This window comes from Narcine bancroftii, chromosome 1, assembly GCF_036971445.1.
Source record: "Narcine bancroftii isolate sNarBan1 chromosome 1, sNarBan1.hap1, whole genome shotgun sequence".
Classification (NCBI taxonomy): Eukaryota; Metazoa; Chordata; class Chondrichthyes; order Torpediniformes; family Narcinidae; genus Narcine; species Narcine bancroftii.
Window position 1 is genome coordinate 87,071,725 of NC_091469.1, and position 22,354 is coordinate 87,094,078.

Consider the following 22,354-nt stretch of genomic DNA (forward strand, 5'->3'; position numbering starts at 1 on the left):
TTCTGTTTTGTTGCCGCAGATGAGCCTAGCAGGTGTTATTTTCACGAAGGTGATGGAGTTTGTGAAGAATTTGAGAAAAAGACCAGTATACAGGATTGCGGCCTATATACACCCAATGGTTTCATGGATCACTGGGCCAATAACGTCACTGTATCACACCAGGATGATCATTACTGCCCTGGATGGGTTATAATTGGCCACCCAGCTGCAACAGAGGTAAGAGACATGTCAAGTTGTTCTGATATACATAGCAGGTGATACAAGGTGAACTCATCTACTGGGATATTTCTGTAATGTTTTGACACTGGAACTAACGTGGTTTATTGTAAATGCTCCCATTCTTCTGTCAATGCAGCAGAAAGTTTGTTATTTAAATGCATGTCCTATGGCAAAATTAGCCATAAAAAAGAAATAGGTTGCAGAATAAATAATAAGGCAGAAAATCAGGATTTTCCATTCTGGATTCCCATCTTAGTAAATTCAATGTTCAAACCATTGTAAGCTACTCAAGTGTAATATGAAATGTTGTAATCAAAAGGATGAAACCAGAATGGAAATCCTTTAATTCATATCTCAGTGAAGATTTCAGCTCTTTTATTTAATTAATTATTTATTTATAAATTTTATATTATATAACATTAATTATGACATATTCATACAGATATATAATTAAGTAAATTCCTCTAATCTCCCACATCCACCCCACTAACACCCTTCCTCCTCCCCCTTCCAACTACAAAGAAAGAAGAATGGAGATCATTACTTAAAAACATTACTCAACTTTTTAGCTGTGGAAAGCAAGACACCCACCGGAGCAGATTGAGAGATTAAATCTTCAAACCAAGAATTTTTAAATATGGGCTCCATACTTTTACAAAAAAATATTTATCTCTCAAATTATACATTATTTTTTCTAAAGGAATATAGGTTTTCATTTCAGTATGAAAACTGCCAAAACTAAACATAAAAATTCAATTTGATACTTAGTCAGTCTCAGTCCTAAAGCAATTGACTTAACGTCCTCTAATAAAAACAACATTGGATCAAATGGTAGACTCACTTTTAATACTTGCTCCAAAAACAATTTAACTTGTATCCAAAAATTCTTAATTTTAGAACAAATCCATGTCGTATGAAAAAAAAAGTACCTATTTGCTTATCCACATCTAAAACACAAATCCGAAGTAATTAATTCAAATGTCTTTAATTTCTCAGGGGTTAAATATAATTGATGTAAAAAATTATATTGTACTAATCTATATCTTAAGTTTATAACCTTAAACATGCTCGAATTTCTCCAAACGTCTTTCTGTTTAGATCAAATTCCCATTTCATTCTTGATATATGAACATTCAACTTAGACATTTTGTTTTGTAATAACTTGTATATCTCAGAAATAAACTTAGTTGTTTCTTCCTTAGTAAGCAATAATTTCAAAGCAGATTGTCTAGATAATTTTAAACTATAACCTAATTTTCCCAATAAAAAGTTTTAATCTGATAATAACGAAAAGGTATTACTCAGAACTTGAAATTTCTCCTTTATTCGATTAAAAGATACAAACTTCCCTGCTTCAAAATCATTTTCAGCTTTTTTAATCCCCAATTGATTAAAAACTGATTATTTACAGTAAAAGGAAAAGATTTATTTTGATTATAAAGGCATTTTCACTGAAATCTTTCCTTTTCTACCTATCTAATAATCAATTTTATTCCATATTTCAATGAAATGTTTCAAATTTGGTGGATCCTTACCAATTAGCAATTTTGAATTCCATTTATAAATAAATTCTGACATAGACTTCTCATCAAATAGAAGGTTTATTTAGATCAAACATTGCATGAATAAATTTCAATTGTGCAGCTTTATAATAATTCTGAAAATGTTTTCTGATGCTAATTCAGAGCAACTTTGATCTCCTATTTACATCAGTAAAGTAGCACATAAACATTTGAGGCTCTCCTGACTCAGGAAAATCGTCAAGTCTGCTAACATTGATATAACACATTCATTCCAGGTCCAATTTCATTCAGAAGTAATCAATGTGCAACCTATTTTGTAGTTATAATTATTTCTGTGATCAGCATGTAAGATACCATGAATAATCGATCCAATTTATTTGCTAAAATGTTGAACATTTCTGGTGTGAGTCTTTGATTATGTTTTGCACTCTGGATCTCACCATTCTGGCAGTTCATTTTATTTTCTTTTTGCCTGAGTTTTCCAGAAAAGGCCCATGATGGATCAACTGGTAATAAAATGGGTAGATTTGCAAATTGCCTGATTAATAGTTCCAATGGTGCTGAACATAATTGCCTGGAAATTTATTGCTGGTTAGGAATGCTTAATACATTCCATTATAGCAACAGAGTTTTGCTCACTGACTCTAATGTGCTGTTCCATTGTCTTCAAGGGAAGATTAAAGTTTCTCACCAGCAATGAATTATAAGGCTATTTCATGTCAAGCCTCCGCCTGGAGGCTGGCTACAAGAGCGGATCGAAAACTTACCTTTCAGACAGTAACCCGATAAAGCTGCTTCAGCGTCTCATTCATATTGACTGGTGCCTCGTAGTGTCCTCCAGAGATGATGGAGGTGGGGCAACTGGTGCCGTGTTTCCCAGAACAGTTCCAATCACATGGGGGATTATGGGTAAGGAAGACAGCCATTGCTCTGCCGTGTTTTGAGCCGCAGAGAGTGGCCCCGAAGGCTGAAGTGGCCCAGTGAGACTATCACAGGCCGCCCCCTGAGGGCCCCCCCCACTATCTTTGCTGCTCCACCAGCCCCCGTCTGCCACCCTTGCCTTGAGGCAGTCATGGAGGGAGAATGGTGAGTGTGGAGATGGATCGTGGTCTGACAGCTTTATGAGCCTTCCCCTAACCAGTTGCTGGACATTCAGGCCAGGCAGTGGAGCGCAGCGCTCCACTGTTTATCCTTCCCTGAGAAGGGTTGGAATTGGTGCACTGGAGCCAGCTATGGCGCATTCAGAGCGGTTCATCTTTAGGCGTAAGGGCGAAGAACCTCCATCTTTACCAACAGGTGTTTTCCCTGCTTGAAAGTGCCTATAGACCAATGTGTGTGGATCCAACAAATTATAATAGAATTACAGGTTCAGTCACTGATGCACACAGATCATACTGAAGTGAAAAGGAAAATGACAAAAGATTCAGGCTATGACAAAAAAAGAGGAGGAAGATGTTGACTGATTCAAATATGGGTTTTTAATTTTTTATATATTATAGAAATTCATACATACATTAAGCAACAACAGTAGGTTGAAGAGAGCAAAGAATCTGAACCAGTGAAGTTAATTTCCAAAAAATTAATCTCTGCATAAAAAATATTGTTAAAAATTAGAATCTGCTGGGATAATTGTTAAAGAGACTGTATGAGACATCCAATATTGGAGAAATTATAGATTCATGAATTCTGTGAGAAAGGACTACAATTTTTTCTGAATGCATTTACACCCACATTTAACTTGCAATCTTGTGAGAAATAAAATTAGGCGTTAGTTTTGTATTGCTGAATAAAATATTTACATCACGTGGCAGTCTCTCTTATATTCAACCCAAAGTGCTCTAATTTTTCACAATTCCTCACGCAGAGATATTTTTAAAAAAAATTTTGCTTCACTGTTTTTAAATCTTTGCTCTCTTTAACCTGTTGTCATTGCTTAAGGTACATATGCATTTCTATAACAATTTGCATCCTGAAAATATGATCTTTGTGTTGAATTTTGAGTTAATGTGACTATGCAAAAGGCAATGCACAGTTATTAGCGCAATGCTGTTACAGCGCCAGCGATTGGGACTGGGTTTCAAACCCCCGTTGTCTGTAACGAGTTTGTATGCTCTCCTTGTGTCAGTGAGGGTTGTCCATGGGGGTTCAGGTTTGCTCCCACTATTCAAAATGAACTGGGTGTTGTAGGTTAATTGGGTGGAATTAGGTGACAAGGGCTCTTGAGCCGAAAGGGCCTGTTGCAGTGCTATACTGTATGTCTAAACTTAAATTTTAAAAATGTAAGACATTTAAATTTAAACTTTAAATTTAACATTTGTGAATTCCATATTAAACCTCCCTATTATTGAGAGTCAAGATAGTGAAATTGGTTGAGAAAGAATGTAATAAAATTGATAATGTATAATGCAATTTCCCTCACTATACTTGAATTGTATTGAATTAGGCAATTGAAATTTGTTAGCTTTAGAATGAATGTTTTCCAGAAACCAGTGCTTAAGAAAGTTGATGTGACATTTTAGAATTACAGTAAAAACCCCTGGTATCCGCAACCTATGGGAATTGGCAGATGCCAGATAAGTAAATTTCCCAGTTGCTTGAGACTATGAATGGAGAACTAATACTGAAGTGAGCCAATTTTAAATTTATGTATTTTTTACCTATTTATTTTCCATATTTTTTTGCCTGTTGCTTGACGCTGCCAGTTATTTGAATTTGAGATAACAGGGATTTTACTGTGTGTAGCTCTTTCAAAATATCTCCTCCTTGTCCAGCATTGTTGATAGCTTTTTTAAATTTCCAAGGTCAATTATTTGAAAGCCAAGTAATTCATGATCTTCATTTCAGAAACCTATGAATGGGTTTAGAGAGGAAAATTAAAAGTTTAGAATGGGCAGAGCACAAAATATCACAAAGCACTGAAATGGTTCTTGGAGCTAAAATGACTGACTCCTTTGAATACCCTACTGAAGAATCATAGAGTTTTATAGCATAGAAAACTTCAGCCCAAACCTTCATGGCTACCAAGTTATCTACATGAACTAGTCCCATTTGCCTGTGTTTGGCCCATATCCGTCCAATCCTTTCCTGTCCATGAGCTGTCTATATGTTAAATGTCTTTGAACTTTGCAATTAGATCTACCTCTAAGGTGTCCTCTGGCAGCTTGTTCCATATAACTGCCGTCATCTAAAAAAGGTGTGTAATGCGCGTCAAAAGAACCAAAGACTTGTTGATCCAAACCAAGGCTTTTATTAACTAAAAGACTGGAGCATATCATAAGTAGGTCGACCAGTCCAGAATGACCTGGTCTGGCTAGGAGCAATCCTTTAAGATCTGCCAGTAGATGTGGCTACACTCTCAGCGAATCACAGTCATCCTACACTACCATTTGTACATAAGTACATATACACATTGGTGATAGAATCTGTACTATCACAAGGTGCCTCGCAGGCCTCTTTTAAATCTTTCTCCTCTCATCTGAAATCTCTGTTTTGTCTCACCAATCCTGGGGAAAAACAATCTTATCAATTCCTCTCCTGGTTTTTTCCTTCCTCATGTTTGTCTCTCAGGTTCTCACATTTCAAGGAAGAATGTTACAGCCTATCCAGCATCACTTTTTTTTACTTAAGCCCTCCAATTCAGCCAACATGCTCGTGAATCTTTTCTGCAACATTTTCTATATCCTTACCCTATTTGGGCAACCAGAATGTCACAAATGGCTCGCACCAACATCTTGCATAGCTGTGACCTCACAAATATGCTCTCACCAACTTCTTGCATAATTGTAATATCACAAATGGGGCCACACCAACAACTTGTACAGTTGTAACATCACAAACGTGGTCTCACCAACATCTTGCACAGACCCAATTCCTATATTCAATGCCCTTACCAAACACCTTTTTCACCATCCCATCTACCTTTGCTGCCATTTTAAGAATTACATGCCTGTCCCCCAGGAGCTCTCTGTACCACAACACTTTCCAGAGTTCAACGATTGACTGCATAAATCCTCCCCTGATTTGTCTGTCCAAACTGCCTCACCTGACATATTTGAGTTAAATTCTATCTGCTATTCTTTGACCCACTCCTTTATTAATTGAAAACCTTTGAATAAAGGTTAAAGCCAAAGATGATTTGTTCATATAGTTTTGATGTTGTAATTCTGTTATTTTTTGCATCAAGCTACATCTTACTTAAGAAGGGAAACTAACCAATTCTATATCCATGAAATGCTCTTGCAATAACTTTCACCAGACCGAGGAAATAGCTATCTACTAGATATTGTTGAAAACACCCTGAGCCCATTAAGCAGATTAAAATGTTTTCACTCATTGCCATATGGATGTAAAGGCATACTTAAATACAATTTGTTAATAGGTACAGTACTATAGTAAGCAAAATGTTCCCTGTAACCAGTTGTTCCCATCAAACAAGCATGCTAATGTTTGAGGAAATTAATTGTATTTGAGCAAGTTCCTTTTGAACTGAATATTCCCATTAAAAATATGTTTTTTTTTAAATCTGGAATGCACAGCATATCCCACTGCTTGCCCTATAGGGACCATTTTTGATGTATAAGTGGCACATATAATTTTGAGCTCACTCATATTTTGGTTATTAGTTACAGCATTTACAAGAAACTAATGGTTACACCATGCATACTTGTATCCACAAGTGAAACTGGTATCAGACATATTGCAGTTTGGAATAGCCATGAGAGGATATCGTGCCCTACACTGGACAAACATGTTGCTCTGAAGTCTGTGAATAACCAACTATTTAAAATTTTATTAATGGGAGAAGGTTGGCTGGTGATCTTCTAGTTTTTGCACCCTCCATTCCTCAGTGTTGCATCACACATATGATAGGCAGCACAAAATGCTGCAGGAGAAACTCAGCAAATCAAGCAATATCCACAGAAAGCAGAAGGCTCAGGCCCTTACTGTCGACTGCCTCAGGGTCGGCGCCAGAACAAATCTTAGCGGGAGGCATTAGGGTAACCATGGGGGGGGGGGGGGGGGGGGCACAATCTGACTTACAAAAACTCCTTCAACAGGGGTGGTTTGGGGTTGGTGGTGCCTACCTACCTTCCCCCTCCCTCCCCTTCTGACATAACAGATAAACCTGCTGTTAATGTGGACGCTCGTGATGCTCGGCTGCGTGTGGGGGGGAAATGGACATGAGCGGATGGGGGGTCACAATGCCTCATTTGGGGGGGGGGGTAATTCGCATGAATTTCCCCCTTGGTGTTGACCTTGGACTGCCTTCTGCTTTCCATGGTTTCTCCAGCATCCCCAAACCCCAGCATAGGCAGGTTTCTTGTTCACCTGTTGATGAGATGATTTTCCCATCTCTTGATTTTACAGTTCTTGAGTGAACCCAATTTCAATACAACAAAAGAGGCCGTTCCTTTTAAATCAGTTGGAAAACCATGAGATGTAGAAGGATATTACCTTCTTACGTAAATTGGGCTGATCAGCATGAAACCTCTGAGCTTTAGGCTATATTTGAATATAAAATCTAATCTAGAACCTGGATTTCTATTGAAACAGCTATCCCCGGGGTCCCGAATTGCAATCCTCCTTTAAACAATGACTTATGTCGGGACAGCATGACCAATAATATTAATGTAAGGTATAGATTGGCTCAATACAATTTTTTTTGCACCTATATCTTGAGCCACACAAATTAAAATCAAAAATATCAGATCAATGCTTTAGATGCATCGAAGACAGGAACCTTTTTGCATTCAACCTGGCCATGTTCCAAGGTGAAGCTTTTCTGGGAAAATTTGGGAAACCTAGAACAAATCACTAAGATTCAATTTATATAGATACTGGAATTGTTTATACTGAGAAATATTGCAGACATAAATCCTAAAATGAGGCTGTTGAAACACCAATTAGAATTTTTAAAGATAACATTGGCAGTGGCCAGGGAGTGAATGGCAGTTACCAGGAAATCAGATTCCCATCTTGATATGGAAAGTGGTAATACATGCTTGTATTCCCTTGGAGAAAACTACATTTAACCTTAGGAAAAAAATAGAATAGTTTTCTAAAAATTTGGACTCCACAACTTCAACAAGAATTAGAAGGTCCTTTTCAATATACTTCCATGGCCACATGGGCCTTGAATGAAAGTGTCATTATGAATGAATAAATTTCACAATTAACTGATAGGTTCCAATGTTTTCACTTGAACAATTTAAACCAAGCTATTTGAAATTATTAAAGATCTACGGTGATCTGCTTTTAAAGAAATAGACAAAAATGTTTCAACAAGTATTGACCACAATACTATTTAATTAACCTTTTATGATTTTTACACAACCACTATGTTCCTGGAAACTATACTCAATTTCCAGGAATGCGGTCTGTGTGGAAAGATCGGAACAGGAATAAGGGACTCATTCCCGTTCTGACATTTTACCTCCTCGACCACTAATTATTTTCAAGGATCGCCTGCAGGCAATCCGTGAACAATGGGCTAATGAATAGGTTGTCCAGCCTTCTTAAGTACTGCACCAGGTATTCTGTCTAAACTTGCGGTGTGATATGGATATTTGGAGTTTTGGTCATTCCTGGGTGAACGGCCACTCCTGGAAGATAGGGAGACACTTCAGAATGGAAAAATAATGCAAATTCTATGTTTAAAAAAAACCGTAATTGCCTCAGTTGAAAGACAGTCAAAAGGGGAACAGGAATAAAATCCTACTTCACAGTATCTGATGAAATATTCTTTGTTGTAAACAATATTAGAGATATTGCCTTGCTTGTCAGAACTGATTAGTTGGAATGTCCTGCATAATGCAATGCATTTTGATGTTCCAAACCAGTGGAGGCCTTGGAGACTAAGGCTGATAATACAAATATGTGGCATTTGCCCAATGACCTTGATGGGTCATTTTTTCACTCTAAATTTAAGCATCACATTCAATTCAGTTGCCTCTATGAAGAGCATATTCAGACGTACATCATATGATGGTGACTCAGTGGAAAAAATGTACAACAGATCCCCACCTGTTTGGGACTTAGGATAATAATATTACGCCTCTGACATGGGTTGTGATGGAAGAGATCAAAGAGGAGTCCGGTGAGTGATGAATTCCAAGGAGAAATGCATTGGGTTGTTGCTGTAAATCTCCTGATATTCAACATTAAGTTGCAATCATCTCCAAATTGGTATGTGTTTTTAAGTCACTCTGCTCTTTACAATGGTTGCACTGCAATGTTCAATGTGATTGCAGAGAACTGTCCTTTCCAGACAGCTTATAAGAACGCTTCCACCAGCGTTGTCTCCGCTCCATCCTCAACATCCATTGGAGCGCTTACATCCCTAACATCGAAGTACTCGAGATGGCAGAGGTCGACAGCATCGAGTCCACGCTGCTGAAGATCCAGCTGCGCTGGATGGGTCACGTCTCCAGAATGGAGGAACATCGCCTTCCCAAGATCGTGTTATATGACGAGCTCTCCACTGGCCACCGTGACAGAGGTGCACCAAAGAAAAGGTACAAGGACTGCCTAAAGAAATCTCTTGGTGCCTGCCACATTGACCACCGCCAGTGGGCTGATAACGCCTCAAACCGTGCATCTTGGCGCCTCACAGTTTGGCGGGCAGCAACCTCCTTTGAAGAAGACCGCAGAGCCCACCTCACTGACAAAAGGCAAAGGAGGAAAAACCCAACACCCAACCCCAACCAACCAATTTTCCCCTGCAACCGCTGCAATCGTGTCTGCCTGTCCCGCATCGGACTTGTCAGCCACAAACGAGCCTGCAGCTGACGTGGACTTTTTACCCCCTCCATAAATCTTCGTCCGCGAAGCCAAGCCAAAGAAAAAAATAAGAAGAAAACACCGCAGAAATTAAAAAACGAATTGAATTCCTGAAATCAAAATATCTACATTAAATAATTAAAATGCTATCCATTTCCAAATTGTGACCTAAATCAGGATCCTTTGCTCACAGACAATCCATTTCCAGCAAAGGCTTTTATAAAGTTTCACTGTGAGAGACAAGAACGTACTATATCCGGAATTTAAGCAAACTGCAGATTCAAGTGGAAATAAATAGGTTAAAAATACAGAAGCTTAAAATTGATGTCCCCTAGCAGTTAGTTCCCCAATCAAGCAACCTGAAATCTCAAGCAAATGGAAAATCCACGTATCCAGTAGCAATGCAGGAGGTGCTGGATACCATTATCAGGGTTTCACTGTATCAAGGAAACTAATCTGAAATACTCATTGTTAAGCTTAAACCTTTGTTAATTATACCATTGTTTGTAACTGATCTATAGTGCAGAGTAAGACCTGTAATTAAATTAAATGCCTGGCCATTAGATAAAAGAAAGAGAATTTGTCTATTTTGATTTGTTATCTTTCCTGATTCAATTCCTTGCATATTCTGCTGTTTATCAAGAATCTAACTGAAAAGACTTTCACCTGCAGCGATGGCCTGGAATGAGTCCCAGATATATTTCAGGAAATGAGAGAATGACACTTCAGTGTCAGAACCACTGCTCAGCTTTTAACATCCTGGGTTTAAAACATTTTGTGCTGGCCACCTCAAGTGCCCTTATGTGATTTGCCACACAGGGCTCATTTCTGAGTTAACAAGAAAAAAAATAACCTTGCCTTTGTTTTGCTACCATCCTTTTCACAGGAACAGCAACAAAATCTTTAACAATTAATTCTGTCAATTGCTAAATCTCAATCCAACCTTATTGTGATAAACACTAAGAACTAAACAGCCTTTAACAGTCTTTGGATACAATTGATTCTGCTGATAAAGATTTTATGGAGTAGTTAGGAAATGTATGATGACAACTTTGATGTAAGTATAACTCGCATGAGGTGAAAAATGAACAATTGATTCACTGTTATGCAATTAAACTGTTGAACAAAAATCAAAGTCGACCCATTTAATAAACTGGAATATTTATTATAAAACACAAAAATGCGGGCCTGCTTTTTGCTCATACCTTGAAGAAGGGCTCAGGCCCAAGATGTCGGTAATATTTTTTTACCTCTAATGTACCCTTCGTGACCTGCTGAGTTCCTCGAGTTTTTGTTTTTACTACTATTACAGCTTCCTCAGACTTGCATGTTTCATGGAATATTTATAATTTTTAAAATTTTTCTGTTGTTTTGGTTATCATATCCCCACTCATACTCCCCAGTTATTTCCCTTTCAAATGCAAAGAGAGGCTTGATTGCTTGCATCCTTGCCAGAGTTATGAATGATCTGTCCTGCGGAAGGTACAAGAAAGATCTTAATTGGACTTACCCTCCCATTGTTTCCTCTTAAATCTTCTTTCAGTTGTCCCAACTGAGATGTTGCTCTCACTTCCCTCCACCTGAAGCCACCCTCCCCAAAGTGCCACCTCCCTCAGTAATTCATGCAACCCTGCAATCTTAGTGAACTCAGAGATCTGGTAGAACCCCTAGACACTGGGATTGGGCTGACGATATCAATGTGTACATGATTTAATCTGCGCTTTGGCAGTTCAATGGCTGGAGCGGAGCTTTTAGGTGCCTTTTTACATTAGACTTCTGGCAATCCACACACATCTTCTGGGTATAACCACACACCAAATCTATTTTTGAGAAAATATAATATTTGCTGTAAAGTTTTGTATGTGGGGTACAGGGTAGCGGTCTGCTGTTGTTGCGCCGTTTAAGCATCTGTAATCACTGCAGGGTCTCCAGCCTCCCATGGCTTTGGGCACCATATACAACGGTGACACCCATGGGCTATTTGACCTGTGTAAAATGCCTAACTCTATTTTAGTGAACTCCTGCTTTGCAAGGAGCAACTTTTCAGGTGGCAGTCGACGGGCTCTGGCGGCTTACACAGCGTTTCATAGTAGCAGTGGAGATCTGGGCAATGACAGTCAGCAAAGTCTTCGAGGATTCTGGCAAATTCATTCTTCATACATTCAAGGGCGTACAAGTGTGGGGTGGTAACCTTGAATCTGTGATGCAGATGTTCGTGCTGTTCACCAAGCGGTGTCCTTTCATATCCACCAGTTGGGATTGAGCATGGGGGACGTCTGCTCCCAGCATCGGCTGGGACATGACATCAAGAGCGAACCTCTATGTAAACATGCTGCCATTGAATTTTACAGCCACAGTTCTTGTTCCATGTGTACAGATAGTGCTGTTATTTACAGCTGTGAGGCCAGGACCTGCTCCTCTGGTACAAGTGTCGAACCCAGAAGGAGGAAGGACGCTAACCTCCAAATCAGTGTCCATGAGGAATTTTTCATCCCAGACATAAAGCAGGCTGTTTTTCTGGCCACCCTTCAGAGCCCTTATCAAGGGCTGGCCTGGGCACCAGCACCCCAATGTTGGTGATAGAAGCCCAAGCTGCTCGACTCTGAGTCACGTCTGTCCAGCAGAGACCATGTTCTCGTCGTTGGGACTCGAAGGTTCGGTGCCTTGGGGCATGATGTAGCATTTATTTTGATGGGCTTAACACGCTGCTGCTTCGTGCATCACAAGATAGCCATCTGTGCAGCCATTGCTCGAGGGTCACTGAAATCCTCGATGGATAACATGAGGCAGATGGCTACAGGCAAATATTCTAGAATTAGCTGTTCAAAGAGTAAACACAGCTTGTTGCCATCCACCAGTGCCAACATGTCACCCATAAGGTCTGAAGGGGACATCTCCCAGGCCGTCGATATAGAGGAACCATGCAGTTTGCTCACACTGGGATTACCTGTAAATATGCTGGAGGAGTGCTTTTAGTGCCTCATGTCTGCTGTGCAGTGGTGGTTCTGAAAGGAAATCCACAACATGGCCAGCTGTGTCCTGGTCCAAGGAGCTCACCACACGATAATACTTGGTGGTATCCATTTGTATCTTTCCAATGGTGTATTGTGTCTCTGCCTGTCTGAACCAGAGTTTGGGTTGCAATGTCCAGAAGACAGACAGTTTTAAGGATGCTGCTGCGCTGTCCATCAATCATCCAAAAATTTGTTTTAGGCCTGTCGGTGTCATCAATTGAAGCCAATGATGTCACAGTGGGTAATTCAAGAGAAGAGAGTAACGGGTCGCAGTTGAGAGGAAGTTCAAACTAAACTGTTTTTTTTTTCTTTCTTTGGCTTGGCTTCGCGGACGAAGATTTATGGAGGGGGTAAAAGTCCACGTCAGCTGCAGGCTCGTTTGTGGCTGACAAGTCCGATGCGGGACAGGCAGACACGGTTGCAGCGGCTGCAGGGGAAAATTGGTTGGTTGGGGTTGGGTGTTGGGTTTTTCCTCCTTTGCCTTTTGTCAGAGAGGTGGGCTCTGCGGTCTTCTTCAAAGGAGGTTGCTGCCCGCCAAACTGTGAGGCGCCAAGATGCACGGTTTGAGGCGATATCAGCCCACTGGCGGTGGTCAATGTGGCAGGCACCAAGAGATTTCTTTAGGCAGTCCTTGTACCTTTTCTTTGGTGCACCTCTGTCACGGTGGCCAGTGGAGAGCTCGCCATATAACACGATCTTGGGAAGGCGATGGTCCTCCATTCTGGAGACGTGACCCATCCAGCGCAGCTGGATCTTCAGCAGCGTGGACTCGATGCTGTCGACCTCTGCCATCTCGAGTAAACTAAACTAAACTGTTTACCGTCACCGCATCATGATGTCATGACCTTCTGCAGTCGGTTCACTGGAACTTGTAGTGTCTCTACAAGATCTTGACCTTGATCATGGAAAATGACAGAAGATTTGTTGTAACACAACTTAAATAGCATACAACAGAACCTCAAGGTCTTCATTTACTTGTGCAAACATTCACAGCACTTACTTTAAATAACTGCAAGTGTACAATCCTTGTGAAACAGTTTGCCCTGTGCCATCATGATGTGAATAATAAGGTACCTTCCACTGAATAAACTACTCCCATTTTTTATTCAGGAAGTTATTTTCAAAAGCTGCGTGCTGTTCTTTGTTATGGCATTAGTTTGCCTGCAGCAAGTAATTACCGTATACCTGTACAGCGCAATATAGGCCACTAATTGACCAGCACTGATGATGAAATGAACCTCGAGTGAAGCTCAGGTAATTTACAAATGTCACCAAATACTGCAAGATTAAATTAGACTCCAAATCTTCTGCTTGCTCTTTTCTTATTTTGTTTTAAATATGCAGATAATGGTGCATTTTTAAAGAAAAAAAGATATATTTTTGTCTTTAAGTAAAACCTCAATGCTGGAGAAAATCAACTAGTCAAACAATGTACTTGAGAGACCAAAGATAAAGAGACATAACCAACGTTTCAGGCTTGAGCCCTTCATCAAGGTATGAGCAAAATGTAGGCAGTTACCTGAACAAAATGGTGGGGAAGGGGGAAGGGGCAGGCTGAGGAACACAGACCCAGAGACAGGAGGTGGATAATGGACATTCCTTGATGAGGGGGGTCAATTCTGAAATGTTGGTATGTATCTTTATCTTTGCTAAATAAAGAACACTGTTTGACCTTCTGAGTTTCTCCAGCATTGTGTTTTTACTTCAATCACAATGTTTGCAGATGTTAGTGTTTTACATTATTTTTCTTTGATAGATCTTAAAATACTTGTTATGTAATTGCTATGCAGTAAGATTTTCAAATTAAAGAGATAATTATGATCAATGGGAGATTTGAGAATATAAGTTGGAAGAATGGGGGAAAGTCTGCAAGCACACCATTCCCCATCCATACCCACTCACCAACACAATTTTGAATCCACTTGCTTGAGGCACCATCCAAGGTATTGGAGCCACCGTGCCCAAGTAGATATTCTGTGTATGTAAGTCCAGGCAGTAGAATACCCCACAGGACATAAGGCACATGTGTTGCAGGACCCACTAAAGGGAAAGATCTTGTTGATTGTCGCCAACTCTGCTAGCAGTTGGTCATCAGTTTTAATTTTTGATTTTAGTTCTTACATCTAATTTAATTTTAGAGACACAACATGACAACGGATCCTTCTGATCCACGAGACTGTGCTGCCCTTCCCCACATACACCAATTTAGCCTACAATTCTCTACATCTTAGGAATGTGGGAGAAAATTGGAGCACCTAGGGAAAATGTACAAAATCCTTACAGACAGCATCAGATTCAAACCCAGGCCATTGGCATTACACTAAACATATTGCTGTTGTTTCAGTGCAGGTCACAGATTGAACTTGGACACAATGACCTGACTGGCTTAAATGATTAGCAAAGCCGAGACAAATGTGTGCGGTAATTTTGCAGCATCTTCTTTTAACCCAAAAATGACCTTGAAACCATAACACATTGCAACACTTTAACCATTAACATATATGACTAGTCTTTAAAAGAAATAGAACACAGCAAAATACATCATACACATAAAATGATAAATGAGCTCAAGATAGTGTTCAATGTTGGTTAATGAATAGTGAATCACATTATATCGGGCAGTTATTTTTTTATGGTATATTTCAGCCACCGTAAATACAATTTTCACATTACCCCAGCTTATTGAAGGCCATTTATATGCATCTAGCTTTATCATTTATGTGTCCTATTCATTCAGAAAAAAGAGGCCTGTAGCGTGAATAAAAGTCTTACAACTGGAGGGAGAACAAACACTTTTATTAGCTTATAACTAAGGGTAGAATTCAACAGTAGTCTTCAGAAGGGTTCTAGATTTAGTCAGGAAACCAGGTTTATATGAGAGTAGATGGGGCGGAGCCAGCCATCAGCACTACACCCTACCAGTGAATCCCAGTTCACTGCAAGGCCAAATTTTTAAACTATACTATAAGAATTAGGCACCATTTTCCATTTCAATTTATTGCATTCACAGAGCAGGTGTAGTGGTGGGACCCCTGTTGTTTAAGATACATCTCAATGATTAAAATGAGAACATAGGTGACATGATAAGTAAGTCTGCAGATGATTTTGAAATTGTTGGTTTAGAGGACAGTGGAGAAGGTTGTCTAAGTTGTCAAGGAGGTTACTAGGAGCGTCGATGAAGGAAATGCTGTGGATGTTGTCTACAAGGAATTTAGTAAAGCCTTTGACAAAGCTCTCCATGGGATGTTAGTTGGAAGGGGAAGATACATGGTATTCATGGTGGGAACTAAACTAGAGTCAACTTCTGGCCTTCACGGGGAAAAGCCAGAAGGTGATAGTGGATGATTGCTTCTCCGACTGGAGGCCTGTGGTGAGTGGTGTGCCTCAGGGATCTGTGCTGGGACCATTGTTGTTTGTGATCGATATCAATGACTGGATGATAATGTGGTAAATTGGATCAGCAAGTTTACAGATGACACAAAGATTGGAGGTATTGTGGATAGTGTGAAGGCGTTCAAAGCTTGCAGAGGGATCTGGACCAGCTGGAAAAACTGGCTGTAAAATGATAGATGGAATTTAATGCAGAGAAGTGTGAGGTGTTACATTTTGGAAGGACAAACCTGTAAATGGTAGAACAAGGACTTCTGGGAATGCAGTAGAACAGAGGGATCTGAAAATACAGAAACATAATTCCCTGAAAGTGGTGACAAAGGTAGATATGATTGTAAAGAGAGCTTTTGGAATATTTGCCTTCATAAATCAAAGTATTGAGTATAGGAATTGGGATGTTATGGTAAAGTTGTAAAAGACATCGATGAGGCCAAATTTGGAGTATTGTGTGCAGTTTTGGACACCTAACTACAGGGAAGATATTAATAAGATTCCAGGAGTGCAGATAAGATTTACTAGGATGTTTCCAGGATTTCAGGAACTGAGTTACAGGAAAAGGTTAAACAGGTGAGAACTTTATTCCCTGGAGCATAGAAGAATGAGGGAACATTTTATGGTATACAAAATTATGAGGGATATAGACAGAGTAAATGCAGTGGGCTTTTTCCATTGAGGTAAGGTGAGATACAAACCATAGAACGTGGGTTAAGGGTGAAAGGTGAAAAGTTTAGGGGTAATATTAGGAGGAAACTTCACACAGAGAGTAATGGAAACGTGGAATGAGCTGCCAGCTGAAGTGGTTAATGCAGGCTCAATTTTAACAAGAAAATTTGGACAGGTAAATGGGTGAGAGGGGTATTGAGGGCTATGGACTGGGTGCAGGTCAGTGGGACTAGGAGAATAATAGTTCGGCACAGCTGAGATGAGCCAAAGGGCTTGTTTTCTCTGCGGTAATGTTCTGTGGTTCTAAATGAATCTGTATCAAATGGGAAAAATGGGAGAAAGAATGGAATATGGAATTTAACTCAGATCAGTGCTAAATGATGCATGTTGAGAAGTTAAAGCAGGTCAGAACATACACAGTAAATAGCAGGGCCCTGTGGGGCATGGTTGAACAGAAGGGCATGAGGGTCCATGTACATAGTTCACCGAAAATGGTGACACAGTCAGATAGAATGGCGAAGAGGATGCATTGGCATGCTTGCTTTCTTCAATCAGGGCAATCAATACAAGAGTTGTCCAAGATATTGGTGAGATGGATCTTAGAGTCTTGTATGCAGACACACAGTGAGAGGAAGAATGCGGAGAGAGTGCAGAAAAGATTCACAAGAATGTTGCCGGAATTTCAGGGCTTGAGTTATAAGCAGAGGCTGGATGAACTACAACTGTTTTCCCTGGAGTGAAGGAGGATGAGAGGCATAGATAAGCTGAATGGCCACAGTCATTACCTCTAGGAAAGGGAGGCTAACACCAAAGAGCAGAGATTCAAGATGAAGTGGATATGAGGGTAAGTTTTTCCACACAAAGACTGATGAGAATTTGGAACAAGCTGAGGAAGACATTGTTGAGATATGTACAATTACTGTATTTAAATGACATTTAGACAGGTACATGAACAGAAATGATTTGAGGGATATGGACCTCCTGCAGGCAAATGGGACCAGATCAGGTAGGCATCTTGGTTCGCTTGGATGAGTTACTCTGATGGGCCTAATTTACTTTTTTTAAATTTTGATGATGCAGTACAGTAGAAGGCCCTTTCAGCCCATAAATCCTAAGCAACCCAAATACATCCAATTAACTTATCAATCCCATATATTTTGGAGAATGGGAGAAAACCAAAGGACCTGGAGGAAATCCGTGCAGGTCACGGGGAGAACATACCAACACCTTACAAAGAGAATTAGATTCAAATCCAGGCAGTGGCAGTTTAACTACCACCCAGACCCTTAGGCTGAGCTTTAGTGAGCCCCCCCCCCCCCCCCCAGGATCGGTGTCATGGGGGAAGGGCCATTTGTGGCCATGAAGACTGTGGGTCATTTGCAGCCGTGCATACTGTTATGTCTCTGTGTTACTTGGGAGCATTTTTAAATAACTTAGAGATCCAAAATTTAAATAACCGAAGAGATTTTACTAACTGATGTCTTCTACCATCTCAGGAAACTGATCATACACACTCATATACATATACATACGCCTCACAGTGTGCACTACAGTTACTACAGTGAGAAGTGATTACAAAATAGTTCACATTATCGTGACTATATAATGTCCCTCCTCAAGATAAAGAAAAATGTAGTGTTCTTTATCATTTTATTTCCAGTGCAACTTAAGTAACTGAATTTGTACACGTTTATTTATACAATTATTTTTAAATAGTTCTTATTGATATCGTACTGGTGGCAGTATTTTCCTTTGCCATTTTGTAGATTTGGCTGCGACTGTTGGGCTCTGTTGCTGGTCCACACGTAGGTGATATAGCTTGTTGTGTTTCACTTGACAACTGCTTGTTGATGTTTCGGTATTAGCGGTTGTGGTCTCTTCACTTGATACCTCACTTGATATTGGTGTTGCAGGTTTTGCTGGTATTAAAGCTTCTGCTTTATCACATCTTATATTGGCCGGATGTGAATTCTGTTCCTTCTCAGCTGACTTCCTGAGTTTGTCTCGGCAATGTTTGATCTTGGCATCTCAGCTTCTCTGATGACCTTTGCTGGGGACCATGTTTTCAACATCAGCTCTTAAATATGCACATGCTGCCCTCTGAAGAGTTCTGGCAATGTTTGTGCAAGTTTGTTATAATGCTGGCATCCTTCTTTTGTGTCAGCCAGTCTTCTTCTGGTTTCCTCCTTGTCTTCTGGAGGGTGTATTTTGCTTGGAAGAGTTGTTTTATATCTCCTAACATTTAAAAATTCTACCAGGGACTTCATGTCAGCTCTTAAAGGTGTTGCTCATGGGTCTTCTTTTGTTTTGCGACACTTAACTAGTGTGCGTTTCATAGTTTGCATTTGTCTTTCAATGAACCCATTACCTTTGGGGTAGTATGGAGACGATATAATGACAACAAACCCATACTCTGCAGCCAACTTTCTGAATTCATGTGACGTGAACTGTGTTCCATTGTCACATATTACTTGCTCAGGTATTCCTTGTTCAGCAAAGTGAGCTCTCATTTCTAAGGTGAGTGTTGACACTCTCAGGTCTTTCACCCTTTTGGCAAATGGAAACTTAGAGTAGGAACAGGCTACTATTAAATACCACTCTTGATTCTTGGTGAACAAGTCTGCTCCCACTGTGTGCCATGGCCTGGCAGACATTTCTGTGGAAATAATTTTGTCTTTTGATTGTTTGTCTCTGTTGATCATTTCAGATATTGTCTTCGTCTGGATCTCATAAATGACAGAGATCAATTGCAACTCCCGGCAGGTATCCAGACCTAGAATTGCTGGTCCATCTGCATCTACCACTTAGAATGTACAGAGGATGTTCTTTCCCTTTTGGCACCCATTGATCTTAGCTCTCCCTAGCTGCTTGATCATGGGTCCACCATAGGCCGTTAATGTGACATTTGCTGTTTCCAATGCACCGTCTTTTGGATACCCTTTTATTATGTTCTTGGGAACATCTAGTGTAGAATCTGAGTGGAAGGACGTTGGTTTGTGATCCAGAATCCAGCTTCACCTTTAGGTTAAATATTGTCAGCTTGTTCTGGATTGTTCTCTGTATTTGGATCCTTGTGTGCAACTCGCTTCCTTCTTTCACCTCATTCGACATCTCATGAAGGTGTATGGATTCTATGTCCAGTATCTGGGTGTTGGAATCCTCATTGTTGTTTCCTTTTATGTGGTGGATTTTCTTGTCTTTTTTTTCTTCACTGGTATTACTGTTTTCTTCAAACCAGACTTGCACATCTTCGCCTAGTAGTTTGCTTTACCACAGGCTCTACATTCAGAACTGTATGCGGGGCATTTGTTTCGGTCATCAAAGGTGTGTTGTCAGCTACACTTCCTGCAGGTCCTGGGGGTTTTCACTTTTCCAATTGTGTTCCTTATAGCATCAACCCTTCCTTCACTTTGTTGTGGGAGGGTCTGCATAGATAGGGATTTCATTTGCATCCACATGGCTTCAAAATCTCTGGCTGAGTCTATAGCTTCGGCCAGTTTCAAGTTATCATTCCCTATAAGAGACATTTGCACTTCGGGATGGGCATTCCACATATTAGTTGATCAACTAATATTTCCTCTCCATCCTTAAATTTGCATTTTGCAGCAACAATTTTTAGTCTAGTGAGGAAGTTATCAACAGTTTAATCAGTCTCCTGCATTAAACCTTGAAATTCATAGCATTTACTTTTATGATTAGTCCTAGGTTCAAGCTGAGAAGCAAACTTTGCAAATATCTGCTCTGGATCACTTTTATCCACCTCTGAAAGCTCCCAGATATTAAATAAGTCAAGGCCTCGCTTCCCGGTCCAGAGAATTATATAACTCTCCTTCTCCTCTGCTGTTGCATTTTTTAAATAACTCTTGAACGCTAAATTGCACTTCTGCTGAAACCTTTTAAATGATTCAACAATCTCTTCAGCCTCCCCGTCCATCACTGGGTGAACTGCTGTTGCTCCAGCCATATTTTTCAGTAATTTCTTTTTGTCGTCTTCCCTTTTGTATTTCAGTGACGAACAATCAATTGTATGGCTTTATTCTTGCTTTCTTATACTGCTGCCACTGTGTTTCTTGGGTGGCATCTTAAATAACTTAAGAGATTGTCAGACTCTGGCTTCACCTTACCCTCAATTTAGTTTATGTGTCGTCTGAGTCCAGTGTGCTCGTTGAATGAAGTGATAGGAGAAGGTATTCGGTTCAACAATCAGTTTATTATACAGCACAAGAATAAAACTTAACAGAGCTCTGGGTCAGTCGTTAGTTCATAGGTCACCTGCACAGTGAGCTATTCCCCAAGACTGACCCCTATTGTCCAGTCTGCTCAGTTTATATAGCTACAATTTACCATACAGAACAAAAGTTGGCTTCCTTTGCTAGATTTTTACATCAAGTATATCACCAGCAATTTCCTATTCTACAGTTTATCTCGGGTGTAGACCTCTTATCTTAAATCTTCCAGATCAGACCATCCTATTGTTTTGACCAGAAATCAATTGCTGCCCCAGATATTTCCAATCATCGTTCTGTTCCTGTCTGGCCAATGTCTTCTGTTCTCCTTAACACCTCCTCATGCCTTAATCTTCTTCCTAGACTGGCTTTCCATTCCCTTTGTTTCTTACAGGATATTCTTTGTTCTGGTCTGCCCAGTGTCTCCTGCGCTACTCAACACCTCCTTCAGTTGAGCATTCCTCCTAAATCGTTTCATCCATTTCCTCTCCCTTGTTTCTTGGGAGCAGACAATTCTGCCCCTACTGTACTCAGCCAACTTTGCTCCATGCTGTGATTGCCACTTAATTACCTTATACTTTTCCCTTAACCATGAAGTAAATATAAAAATTGTTACATAGTCCTCTATTCCGTGATATTTTAGCCCCTAGATTCCAACAGTCCCCCTTTTGGTCTTATGAAAATGAGACCAACCATCTGCTACCTTATTAGACCGAGATCTCAGGAGTTATTGCAAGGACCGGCATCTCTGACCCCTTGGTGTCAGTATACTCTTGGGAGGGCAGTAGGGACAAATACATGCCTTGGGATCCGGGGATGGCTCTCTGTGAAAACGCTTGTTGAACCAGGCACTGGAGGCAGAGAAGGATGCACGGGATCAGGATCAAAGCCAACACCACCACTCCAGCAACTAGCGCTGCGGTCTGTATCCATCCCCAGCTTCCTGAAAGCAAATCTCCTAGCCATGCGCTGCCCAAGGGTCGCCAGGTCTGAACTGGGACATGAGCTAATTTGCGAATGCCTGAAGAAATATCCTTTACTGCTTGCCCATTGTCATCGATTTTTAAACAACAATTAGTGAGATTCAATTTCCCACACACTCCCCCCTCCGTGGCTAACAAATAGTCTAATGCTAAGCGGTTTTTAAAAACCATGGCCCTAATCTGTTGCTGCTCTTCTGCCAACAGATCAAGGCCCGTGGCTGTGTTATTGGTGATAATTTCCAAAATAGCTTGTAACCGAATCAGACGGTTTAACATGTAAATTGGGGTTCGATACCCCCAGGATCCATGCTGGGCCCAGGTGGCAGGTCCGTAATAAGAAATAATGTGCTCTGGAGGCCAGTCCTCTCCCCACTCACCGATCTTTAAATCCCTCTTCTGACAGAGCCCCTGATATACACGCTCAGCTAACTGATGGGAGTCGTTCTGGGGGTAAAAGCACTAATTGTGGTTGAATGATACCTATACAACACGTTCCCCTCCAGTCTGGCTCCAAAAATCCAATATAGTCCCTCTGGAGCAAATCCGTGTGGAGAGGA

The 22,354-nt window shown here is 40.4% G+C and overlaps 1 protein-coding gene and 1 long non-coding RNA gene across 5 annotated transcripts in view; one reads left to right on the forward strand and one right to left on the reverse strand.

Annotated features, from left to right (window-relative positions):
- Positions 1 to 12,703, reverse strand: part of LOC138760965 (uncharacterized) — a 34,450-nt gene extending 21,747 nt beyond the window's left edge. Inside the window, exons 1-2 of the long non-coding RNA XR_011356005.1 lie at positions 12,469 to 12,703; positions 4,400 to 4,590 (exon numbers count right to left, since the gene is read on the reverse strand). This is a non-coding gene — a long non-coding RNA (uncharacterized lncRNA). The remainder of the gene's footprint in view (positions 1 to 4,399; positions 4,591 to 12,468) is intronic.
- The window catches only part of pappaa (pregnancy-associated plasma protein A, pappalysin 1a), a 374,601-nt gene that overhangs the window by 134,496 nt on the left and 217,751 nt on the right, over positions 1 to 22,354 (forward strand). For all 4 annotated transcript variants that reach the window (XM_069932344.1, XM_069932351.1, XM_069932360.1 and 1 more), the window contains exon 10: positions 20 to 216. In XM_069932344.1, coding sequence (XP_069788445.1) covers positions 20 to 216 — 197 coding nt within the window. The remainder of the gene's footprint in view (positions 1 to 19; positions 217 to 22,354) is intronic.